Raw genomic sequence first — 12,303 nt, 5'->3', positions numbered from 1 at the left:
AGTAAATGCTGCTTCTCTACCAGCAACTACAACTTGAATGCACCAGCCTGTTGGGATGTCTACCCAAGTCACACATCTCTCCCTGGGCATCTATCAGCTGAATCAGTAGCTGTATGTGCTCTAATGTGTCCTGTAGTGCCTGCAAGAGCCACACTAGTGCCGGGGGGGGGCACAGGGACAGAGCTAAAGTGAGGAGCACTGGGGAGCAGCCATATTTGGATGAAGGAATAGAGTCCAGTTTACATAGGGAGGAAGTAAGAAAGGTGGAGCAAGAGTTTGGATTCCTACAGACTTAGTGCAGGGTGGGTAGGTGAGGAAGTTAGTGCCCTGGGCTGATGGAGTGTGTCCTGTAGGAGACTGAGGACATCCACGGAAGATGGTACAAAGATCCTTTGTAAGTTTATGTTCGTATATATAAATGGGTTCCGGTAAGAGGCTTTACAGGCCATTCTTGCTCTTGAGTGTACTCCTGAGTATCTGACAAATTCTCTGTCTTTCTGGTTCAAAGGCAACTTGTCAGTTTGAGTCTTCTCATGGCTGGAAGTGTGTGTGTCCAAAGGGCTACGAAGGAGATGGTACAATATGCTATGGAAATGCTGCAGATGTAAGTAGGATGGTCACTTTCTCTGAGCACAGGACCTACTGCACAGTTCTTATGCTGGGTCTTAACCAGAGAGATAGCAAAGCCTTTATAAACAGCTAGAAAAATATGATGCCCATCAGTGCTATCTGCAAACAGTCTTCCAGCAGGAGATGCTTGCCTGATACATAAATGATCTGTTGTGTTTAAAAACATAGCTTGGAAAGTGGCTTAAGGAATCCGAGCATATTTCTTGCTTAAAAAAAAAATTTAAAAATGCCAATCTCAGAGTCCAAACCTGCAAAAGTGCTAAGCACTCACCTCCCAGTTGGAAGCAGCAAGCAGTCAGCTCTTCTGAAATTCTGCCCTGAAGTCTTTCTCAGTGGAAATTATCAATTTGTCATGTTGAAACAAACCATGCTGACCCACAGGCAGATAAAACAAAAGCAAGCAAATTGGTGAAATAAATATGCATTTAACAGCGTAGGAAAAATGAAAGTGTCCTCTGCCTCAGCCACTGGCAGTAATCTTACATGGCTTTCAGCACTATCTGCCACCCCTGCTCATATTATCATCTATCTCTGTTCTAAGTACTGTGGCAGAATAAAGGCTATCTACTTGGAGCATGATATGTAAGATGCTGTACAAACACCAAACAAATCAACACAAATTTCAATTAATTTTGCATGGAGTTAAGAAAATATTTAGGTTTAGAAGCCCTGAAAATAACACTTAGCCTGGGGTCAGTACACAATACATACCGAGATCAGATACACTTAATACACCTGAGCAATCACCGGCCTGATTTTCAAGAGTTGGTAACTCACCATTTCCATTACCAGAAAGTATTAGAATTAGAAAAACAATGATGTCTGCCCTTTTCAGACACACTGAAAACCTCATCCTCCGTGTCACATCAGCCAGGCCAGACACAGTGGATTACACCACAGGCAAGAGTACTTTGGTACAGCTAATTACAGCTTAGCTGCTCATTACTCTCTCTTCCTCTTTCTAATCAGGAGCTATCTACTCTGTCAGAAGCAGCTGCATTTAACCGGTGGGTTAATGTAAGTACACTCCATGGCTAATTTTTTTAGTATGTTCCAGTTTGCAGAAATACATAAGCCTTGTAGCCTTTAGGAATGGGAACCTCACAGCAATATTGCCATCAGAGAACAGAGACTGCAGCTCTGGAGAGGCATCAGAGCGCCTATCCCACCACTCGTGGAGGGGTTGATCATCTGGTTCCATATTTCTACCTGAAAAACAAATTCTGAATCCAAATTCAGGCCAGCAAGGAGGCTCCACAGAGCTAGTTACAAGCCCGCTCTCTGAGGCAGGGGGTCACATAAGCCCTGACTAGCTTTGTGTGTAAATACACTGTGGTGCAGATGAACAGCAGCAGGGTGTGAGCAGAGACTGAACCTGCCCCCAAGTGGCTCCTTCCAACTTCTCTCATTCAGTAGACAAAGGCCTGACCCTCACTATTTTCATTGTGCCCATGGCAGGAAAATGCAGGGTGATCAACACGTTGCTGCCACAGCAAGCGAGGGGGGAAAAACTCAGTCTGGCAGGCTTGACCGAGGTACATGGAATCACAGTGAATCATAGAATGGTCTGGGTTGAAAGGGACCTTTAAAGGCCATCTAGTCCATCTCCCTGCCACGAGCAGGGACATCTTCAACTAGGTCAGGTTTGCTCAGAGCCCTGTCCAACCCAACTTGAATGTTTCCAGGGATGGGGCATCCACCACCTCTAACCATCTAACCTCTCCCAGTGTTTCACCACCTTTACCGTAAAAAAAAAAAGTCTTCATATCTAATCTAAATCGACCTTCTTTCAGTTTAAAACCATTATCCCTTATTCTTTTGAAAAAGGTCCTGCTAAAAAGTCTGCCCTATCTTTCTTATAAGCTCCCTTTAAGTACTGAAAGGCTGAAAAAGTTCTTCCTGGAGTCTTCTCTTCTCCAAGCTGAACAACCTCACTGAAGGAAGAGATTAACTTGTATGGCTCCAGATTATGGAAGAAACACCAAATTAAATTTTACAAACCAAAGTTCTGGATAGATGGATTGTCACAATGTACTTTCTATTTTCATGTTATCATCTATTACTGGAGCAGCAGTAACATTAGAGGTCCTACCCCACTGTGATTGGCACTGTAGGAATAAAGATCAAAACCTGTTTCTCCCACAAGGAGCTTAAAAACTAAATATAGAAAGTGTATAGCAAATAGAAGGCAAACAAAAAAGAACAGTGATGTGTTAATGAAAAGCATCAGAAGGAGAAATCACAGTACATTAGTTGCTTTCATGCTTTTCAAAGTTAGATGGCTTGGAGATCATTAAAGCGCACAATTACAACAAACACCTCAGGGAGCTGCTTGAAAGAGAAGCTAATGTGGCTAATTCAAGTCAGTTATCTGCCTGGCCCTGAGCTCAGACTGCAGCACTGGATACTGTATAGAGAAACTTAAGAATTTAAAGAAATGGACAGAATAAGAAATGCTGTTCACCTGCTAGTGAGCTCTTTAGATAATGAGGGGGAAAATTAGAGGGCAGATTCTGTATAATCTATTGAAACAGAGATATGGAAATTTCTGCTACACTTCAGAGAAATGGTATCAAACTAAACAACAGTAACTACAAACATGAGCAAAATAGGGAGGTAGATCCATCTGTGAGGTTTTTAATTTCATAGTTGAACCGGAATGTGATGTTTACCACTTTTTATAACCAAATATTTTTCTTGCTGGTCAGGAAGGGTGAGATGAGGGAATGTGTTGCTATTTCTATATTTAAATATTTGGAAGGTGGCTGGGATGATGGGTAGAAAGAAAGATGATCTTAACAGAGACAAAATTCCCAGCTATCTAAGGGAGTTGATTCCCTTCTTGATTTAAAACCCAATATGGGTAATGAAGGACTGTCCAAAACAAGCCAGCTCCCAGGCAGCATATCAGCTGCAAAAAGGAACAACCTATCCATATTGCTCCCTTGAGTTTTGCAGCATTGAAAATGGCAAGTTGTGGAGCCTGTGAAAAGTTTGGAGAATCCCATCTACAGCAAGATCACGCTCAAATCTTTTGCTCTCCTTTTTTCACTCCACAAAAACAAAAAATCCACACAACTGGAAAAATCCTCTCCAGTGGAGGCTTTCTCCATCCTTAAGGCAGACACAAACATAGGGAAGATTAATCAATTCATGCACACTACAGAGCTGATGAGCCCCACCTAAAATTAGAGCTGTCAGCAGCAAGCTCCACTGTAGTCCTAGTGGGCACAAATAAGTCCTGGACATCTTGAAAAATCCCAGCCATGTTAAATAGTCCCCTTTGGAATGGGAACATTGTGTCATGGGAGTTTCTTATTACACAGTCCATAGTCCTTCTATCTTTTAAATAGCATGGAGTGCTCTGAAAGAGTAAGTTACTTGAAGTTATCAGTAACTACTAGTATTCATCATCTTGTTTATTTTTCAGTATTCAAGTGCATAATACAAAATCCATGAGACAGACTAACTTTTGTAGGAGACAAGATATGTGTTTCGTAATAAAAAACAATTCTGACTCAAACATTATTTCTGCCCCTTAAATGCTGGCAATCTATTGTGTAAAAAATAGACACTCACTGACCATTTTTGTACAGCTCGAAGTACTATTGTTCAAGTCACTGCTCAGTATAATAGTTTTTCCTCTCCAGGCTGGTCACAAAGGACGTCACATACTCCACCTTGCTAAGAAGTCACCAGCTGCTATTTATAGACTGTCCTGGGGATGAATCATTTTACCCTCTTTACTTTCATGCAGGAGGCCAAGATAAACTCAGTGTTATCCACTGCCTCTAATCTAACTGTCCTCGTGCCTTCTCTGCAAGCAATTGAAAACATGGATGAAGAAGAGAAAGCTTTTTGGATGTCAAAAAGTAACATTCCAACTCTACTGAAGTATGTTATTTGTTTGGAGGTTGTTGGGGTTTTTATTATTTCTTTATTTTTACGTCAAACAAGCCTTTGGTTTGAAGCCACTAGAGCAAGACAGGTTTTATGATTTTAAAGGAAGGACTTAGGATTCCCCTTCTTGTCACAGCAGTATAAATCTCTGTAGTAAGTCCACTGGAAACAAACCATTATTTGTATTATACCAGAAATGTTTAAAGGCCAAGCTAAGATCAGAACACAGCTGAACTAGGTATAATACAAACAATTCCTATTTAAAACCATGGTTTTAGACACACTAAGCATATTTATCTGGGGACGGGGGGGGAAAGAGAGAGAAAATATCAAACCTTCAAATCCAGTTAATTTCCTTTAGGTATCATGTACTGACAGGAGCTTACAGCTTTGCTGATTTCCAGAATCTATCGTCCTCTGACATGCTGCCAACATCGCTACAGAGCAAATTCCTACACTTGTCAAAAGAAAATGGGGTGAGATGACCTGCAAACCATTTTGATTTCATACACTAAACCCTGACCATCACTGCCACTGACTTTCTTGTATTACAAAACCACACAGATGTTATATTTAAAAAAAGACCACATAATAAAATTAAGGGAATAGATCGATTATATTGGGCCCTCTGGGAGAAACTTGAGCTTGATTTTCTCCACCACTTTACCTAGCTGAAATTTGTCCACAATATTATTTATTCCTAATGTCCCAGTAGCTGCCTCAAACACTGGACTATCTTGTAACCAAGCAAAAGGGCAGTTTCTGCCTGGAGCAGCCTGTGTGAACTAAATTAAGACAAAGAGCATCAAGAAAACCCAATAACATATTTTAAAGAATCAGGAAGGTAGGAGGAAGCAGTGAGAACGTACCCATCTCCACATATGCAACTCAATAGTCCTAAATCACAAGAAAATATTTTTAAAGGTAAATAACTACAACTGACAGCCCTTTCCCCTCAGCCTTTCTATGAGGTAAACTCTGTATTCTGAGGAAAATTTTCTGGAAATACACAAGGCACATTTAAGCACTTCATCCCCATTAAAGGAGGGGAAAGTTCCCCCCATCTCCATGCCCCAAGGGAAAAATCATGAATGGGGTCTTTTAAAGCTGCATAGAATCAAGTTGATGTGAATTGGCACACCTGCAGCGGGTGGGGGGAGTGCACCTACGCCAGGTAACCACTCCAGTGCAAGCAACTCCATGGCTTTGCCGGTCTGTGTGCAGGGAACAGCAGAGAGCCCCAAAGCCCCCTCTCCTGTGCATGATTCCCAGAGGGTAACCAGCCCCTGGTGTGGACTGGTGTGAGCAGAGCCATGGTGGAGCCCTAGGCAAGCATTTGGGAAGGTGTGGAAATTCATAGCATGAACCGCTGGGAAAACGCCACCTCCTTGATGTGAATGAAAACCCTGTCTCCTCGCCCTTTTTCAGAACCTCACCGTGGAGGGCGCTCACATTGTGGCTGGTGACATCGCATCCACAAATGGGGTCATACATGTTATTGACAAGGTACACGGCTGCACAAGGGAGGGTTTGTTCCTCTGTGCCACAGGCAGTGCAAAATAATTAACTGCCTTTGGAAAAAAAAGTGTTTGCACAGAACAGCATTTTGTCCTGCATCTGATCCACAGCAGGTGCACACACGCTGATGTGGGATATCTGCTCCCTTTCCAGGTTCTGACCCCCCTCCACAGCTCTGTCATGCCGAGGCTGCTGGCCCGCCTGGAGCAAATGCCTGATTATTCCATTTTCAGGGGCTACATCATTGTAAGCTTTCCCATTTCTTTCACAATGTTTTAAGAACAGAGGAAATTCTCTGCTTTGATTGCATTTGGACTGATATCAGACAATCAGTGGCCATTATGATTTGTTTCTATGTGTTTCACAACAGCAATACAGCCTGGCAAATGAAATAGAAGCAGCAAACATGTACACAGTCTTTGCCCCAGATAATGATGCCATAGAAAATTACCTAAAGGATAAAAAGTCTGCTACTCTGGTATGTATTACTCACAAGGTTTGTCTTAACAGCTCAGTATTTCATCACAATTTCAAGTGGATGGATTAAGAGGACACAAAAATAGGAAGAGAGCTTTGTTGAGTTTGGTTTTTTCTTTAACACCAAAGTTGGTGAGGAGGCACAGGTCTACCTATATTTTCCTGGCGTGCTGGAAGAACCTAGCTATTTGTTCTGGGTTTTGTCCTTCTCTAGATTAAAATCATGCTGATAATATTCAAGACATGTCACCAGTAGACTTTTTTTGGTTTGGGGTATTTTGAGTGGTTTTTTTAATGCAAAGATCAGTACAGGAGTGACCAGGAAAAACACCAAAATGAGTTTTCTAGGTCAACAAGTCCAGTCCCCCAACATCACTAAATATCCCATCATTAATTATGCCACAAAATATTCTGACTCTTTCTTAAAACTATTCAGATGCTTGCCCTTGTCACTCCTGCAGGAACACTATTGCCCAGCTACTTCCCACATATGGTGTCTAATCCGAGGTTACAAACACAGTTGGTCAGTCCCAGGGCTCACAAAAATTTCTGACATTTCTGTGGCTACAAAAATTTCCTCAGGCAAAGCCCATTGCTGCTGCCCACTCCCCAGGAGCCCCACAACAGGCTCATGCCTGACTGGCCACCAGCTCCTCCCACCAGCCTGGGTGCATCCATCCCACCTCCCCTGCTGACCTCAGTCCTCGTGCCCTGAGCTGGTTTATATTATTTTGACAGCATACCTCTGGCCAGTTTATATCTCTTTATCCTTATACCAGGAATATACTTTAGCTGAAGCAACTTTTTCTTTCTGGCACTCGTGCCCTGGCATATTTACAAGGCAAAACCACCTTCTCAAGCCTGTCAGTCTCCTCTCAAGTTAAGATATCCTTTTTCTGAATCATCCCAGTGGCTTTCTTCATATTTTTTTCAATTTGAAACAGTTTTATGGAATGGACATATGGAGAGCCACACCTTGTAGAGGAAGTTTTACCCATGATTTGCTCAATGACATTAATACTTCCCTGTCTCTTCCATAAATATTTACCCTGCCACACTCTGTCCCTACTTGCATGGTCTCCATTTGCAGCCAGGAAGCTGAGGAGCACAAGGTTCAACTAAATAGTCCCAAAGCATTTACCACCAATGGCAGACCCGTGGCAAAAGCCCCACTTCCTGCCTCACCAGAAGAATTCACGTGTGCTCAAGCTACGTCTGCTCAAATGACTTTTGAACACTATTTTACGTGTTTTGTGACACATCATCATCATTTCCGCATCACTGCAAGAAGCATTTATAACAAACTTTGAGAGATGCACAGGACATCAATCCCATTTCTCTGGTTACACACACAGAGAAATCCTTTTCACTTCCACTATTTACCAGTGTTCCTCCGGTCTTTCTTTCATCCTCCTAAGAGGAGGATGGAACCTTGCCTTGCTCCCAAACCTTGCCTGATATGGCAATCTGACCAAAAAAAAAATCAGAAAACAATCATAAGGTTAAGCCTGTCTGAGCCTTAACCTCTTTGTGAAACACTTGAGAGAACTCTGCTGCAAAGGGAAGAGCTCGGCACAGGGAGGAGAGCCCATTTCTTTGCTCTGATGAGACAAGATGTCCTAACTCTACTGGTGACTAAAGACAGAAATCAAGATGGATGAGAGTTAACTTTTCCTCCAATTTATCCAAGGCAGGAGCATTAAATAGGGCTGGACACTGATGGAGATTAGCTCTACCTTATTTCCCACCTTCTCATCTGCAAATATTTCTTTACCAAATCTGTGGAAATCAAAATAGAATGAGGCCCACCTTAAGACATGTCAAGGCCACTATTTCACTCTGTTGGCAAAGCCAGGCTACATCACAAATCTTGCAACCTGGAGCTGCTTCATGCTTTCACGCACTTTGAAGGAGCCGAAGAATGAGAAGTATGAACATTCAGAACGAGGGGACAGCAGGCAGCAGGATTTCCCACAAGTACCTTTTATTGCAAAGACACAAAGTTGCAGAAGCACTATATCTGTCAGCTAGTGAGCCCTGAAACTCTCCAAATGCCTCAGCTTGTCTCATGTCCATAAACCTCTCACAAACACACCCTGTTTCTGCTTCTTCCTCCTAGTAAGCTCTGGAAGTTTTCTGCTTTGGAAAAAGATGCAGAAGCTCTGGGAAGCCCTCACAAATGTTTGATGTACAGAGAATAACTTCATCACTTTTCAATGACAAATTAATACACTCTAGCAATGAGGCATAGAAAACTTTTCAATTAACAAGTGTGGCTCTAACTCTTTATTAACTGAAAATTACCTTAGAGATATATAATATATGTATATATCTATATATATATATAGTCCTCTCAACATTCATCCACAGACCATTCAGGGATTCCCAAAGGAAGAAAGAATAGGTATGGAAAGGTTATAAAAGCACACATGAATATGCAACTTTTGATGTCAAATGAACTCATGAAGTTCAGAGTCCTAAAACATCATCTAACTTTTCTCTGAATCTATCAGCCAACCCTAAGCACAAAAATGAACGCTACAGGGTCAAGCAAACCTTGGCCCTCACTATTCAATAGCTTTTCACCCTCCATGATCAATAAAAATTTTATTGTGACAGGAATGCATGGTGTCTACAGTAAGAAGCATGAAATAACCTGCCTACTGGAAAGGCTTCTCTTTAAATTCAGCCAATCTGTGTTTGCCTTATATCCTCTGGAAAATGCTATTCCTAGTAACTTTTCATGTTCTGCTACATAACCCTGAATTTAATTGTGTGTTTGCAGGATGAAGGCCAAATCCGCTATCATATTGTACTGGATGAGAAGCTCCTGAAGAACAGTCTGCACAATGGCATGCACAGGGAGACCATGCTAGGGTTCTCCTACCAGGTTGGGTTCTTCCTCCACGACAGTCAGGTACTGCACTTGTGTGTCTGCACTTGCTTGGAGTAACGGGTTTCCTGCTTTTTACAAATCCAGCTTCAACTTTAAACTAACATGCAATCCAAAGGAGCTCTGCATCCCCCATTAGCTTCTGCAACATAACAGCACAAAAGTTGTCTCTCAAATGCAAGGCCTGCCTCATATCTGCTTAATTCAAAGTCACCCTTGAAGGGATCTTTGACTGAATTTGATTTCAGTTGTGCTGTTCACATTTAGCATTGCATTTCAGATGTCTGTCTCTAGCAACTACAAGCCTGCATTCCAAAGCAGTCATTAATCTGACTTCCAAGAGCTATTAGGAACCTGTCCTTAATTATACAACATTAATTCTATTTTCTGTGGATTGACTTCACTTTCAAACCTAAAAGCTCAAAGCACTGGGCAACAAATATCAATTGTCTTTCAACACCACTCATGGAAAAATCAGGCACAGCAAGATTAAGTGAAAGTCGGGAAGGGAATTTCTTCCTCCTTCTCTGTCCCAGAACTCCCTCTGGGAATAGGCAAAGGAAGACAGAAAACTTCTTATCCAAGTAGTTTTAGCCCTGCTCTTTGCTCACAGCAGAGCCCTGGAAAAGCATCTGCAGTGGGGCTGTTGCTGGTGAGAGCATGATTGGAGTGTGGGGTAGCATTGAGGTGATGAAAGCCCTCCTTGAAAGAGCAGCTGCTAGGAGAACTTCCCAGAAGCCCCTCACCCCCCAGACAGCAAACTCACCTTTTGGCATGCTATAGGGTGCTTCTTCATACCCTTTACCTTAACATACCTTGTTGGAAAAAGCTGCTCCCCCAAATCCTGTTGCTAGGAAACTTCAACAGGCTGCAAGTCGTCTCATGCCCTCCAGTCCAGTGGAGTAGTTAAATGCAGCAATGGGAATACAAGCAAGTGCCTGATGTTAACTGCCTTTATTGGTTTTCCTGAAGTGATACTTATACATTGCTCCTTCTTTCACCTGCTACTGCTCTAGTTACCATACAGCCACCAAACAGCTTTGCTTTCTAACTGGTTGCATGTCTTTTGCAGCTGTTCATAAATGATGCACCTATACGCTATACAAATATTGCAACAGACAAAGGAATTATTCATGGACTGGGAAAGGTCCTGGAAATCCAGAAGAACAGATGTGATATCAACGATACCATGATCACTGTAAGTGGTTCTGTTCATACAGATGCTTAAAGGCCCATCAGAGAGATCTATGGCCAAACACACCTCAACTGTACACAATATGTGACACTACTTCCCAGCAAGGAATACACACATTTTCTACAAGTTATATTCCTAAAATGAGTTTTAGCATCTCTTAAGACAGCTTTAATCCTGCAATCAGTGGATTGGGTGGGTATAATATAATCAGCTTGGGTATAATATAATCAGAGTAACACAGGAATAAGCAATTCCTGAGTTATAATTTTCAGGACATAATAGTAATGCATTATTCTAATACATCTTCTTAGCCAGGCCACTTGCCTATAAAGTAAATAAGGGGGGGGGAATGGAAAACAAATGTTTTTTGTAAGGAAAAAGAATTTCTTTTCATTCTAAGTGTAGATTACCACCGTACATACACATGAACTCCTTGGTACCCTCTGAGCAAAGCATTCTCCCTCCTTCATTCCCTTTACATTTGAAATATAAATTGTTTCACATTCCTCTAAAGTATAGGATGTGACTTCCTCACGAAGGTGTCCTTTGTCTTTTCTCTTGAGTGAATCAAATTGGACAGCAAACAGGCAGCTTTCCTCCCTTTTCATAGAGCATGCAACAAACTAGACAAGGAAGAAAAAGTCAGACTTGTACTTTAGTTAAAGCAAAGTTAACAGGCATGAACTATTGCAGCTTTTCCTTGGAAAACAGTTCCATATTTCACTCAAGGCTTTTCTACAGCTTGGCTGTGTCACGTCCTCTGTTTTCCAATGGAAAATTATCTTCCCTGCTTTATTCAAATGCAGAAGCATACCAAAACATTCACTTAAGTCTTGCTGAAGGTAAGGATGTAGCTAAGCAAATAGGAATAGCATTAAAAACTCTGTACTGGGTACAATACATACCTAAGCATTTTGCAGAAACCAACCTTACATGTGTGAACAATTCACACATATGTAGCATGAGTTTTCCATTTCCAAGCTGCCCTTGCACCACAGGAAAACTATATCCAAACTCAAGATTTGCCTCTTATTGTGGTTTAGATGGGAAGACCTTTGGGAAGCGTCACTTTAGAAGAGCAAATAAAATTTCCCAAATTATCTTTCTTTCTTTCTTCTTCCCCTTGGCAGAAGGCTTCCCATGGGGTGTCCCTACAAAGCCACCGGTAGGGATATTCTTCCTTGTTGAGCACCTTTACCAAAGAGGTTATCCTAATTATGCACCACAAGGGCTAGGTTTAGAAATATAGCTGGAAATCACGCATTTTCTATGACACAACCTGTCTGCAGCTCTATACAGTCTGTTAACTATTTTCCATTTTTGTTGCTTAAGGAAAAATGCAGAATTTGTTCACACCCATCAAGTTGTCCCCCAGGAACAAAAGAAATAGTAAGTACTTTATCATTAATGCTAATTTATTTTCTTTATATCAAAACTGAGCACACATGCATTCAATCCCATTTTTAATGAAATTGCCTCAGTTTCAACAAAAGTTATCATAGTTACTTCAGCCTGCTACATACATTGCTTACAGCCAATAGACTCAATCCACCCTGACCTTAGAGATTTTTATTAAAAATTTGCCTTTGGTCAGGGTAGCAGAAGGGCAGCTTAAAGATAGCTTTTTCCTTCAAGACCAGTTTCTAGTATGCATTGGGAAAACTGAAGATTTCTCAAATTGCAAAGTTTA

At 41.6% G+C, this 12,303-nt stretch overlaps 1 protein-coding gene across 2 annotated transcripts in view; it reads left to right on the top strand.

The window, feature by feature from the left end:
* STAB2 (stabilin 2) overlaps nucleotides 1–12,303 on the top strand; it is an 84,552-nt gene that overhangs the window by 38,519 nt on the left and 33,730 nt on the right. For both annotated transcript variants that reach the window (XM_027680467.1, XM_027680468.1), the window contains 10 exons: nucleotides 509–604; nucleotides 1,600–1,647; nucleotides 4,388–4,524; nucleotides 4,892–5,006; nucleotides 5,959–6,036; nucleotides 6,202–6,294; nucleotides 6,419–6,526; nucleotides 9,311–9,442; nucleotides 10,491–10,616; nucleotides 11,946–12,002. In XM_027680467.1, the coding sequence (XP_027536268.1) occupies nucleotides 509–604; nucleotides 1,600–1,647; nucleotides 4,388–4,524; nucleotides 4,892–5,006; nucleotides 5,959–6,036; nucleotides 6,202–6,294; nucleotides 6,419–6,526; nucleotides 9,311–9,442; nucleotides 10,491–10,616; nucleotides 11,946–12,002 (990 nt within the window). The remainder of the gene's footprint in view (nucleotides 1–508; nucleotides 605–1,599; nucleotides 1,648–4,387; nucleotides 4,525–4,891; nucleotides 5,007–5,958; nucleotides 6,037–6,201; nucleotides 6,295–6,418; nucleotides 6,527–9,310; nucleotides 9,443–10,490; nucleotides 10,617–11,945; nucleotides 12,003–12,303) is intronic.

This window comes from Neopelma chrysocephalum, unplaced genomic scaffold, assembly GCF_003984885.1.
Source record: "Neopelma chrysocephalum unplaced genomic scaffold, ASM398488v2 Primary Assembly neopelma1_59, whole genome shotgun sequence".
NCBI lineage: Eukaryota > Metazoa > Chordata > Aves > Passeriformes > Pipridae > Neopelma > Neopelma chrysocephalum.
This window is presented reverse-complemented; position numbering and strand designations above follow the sequence as displayed.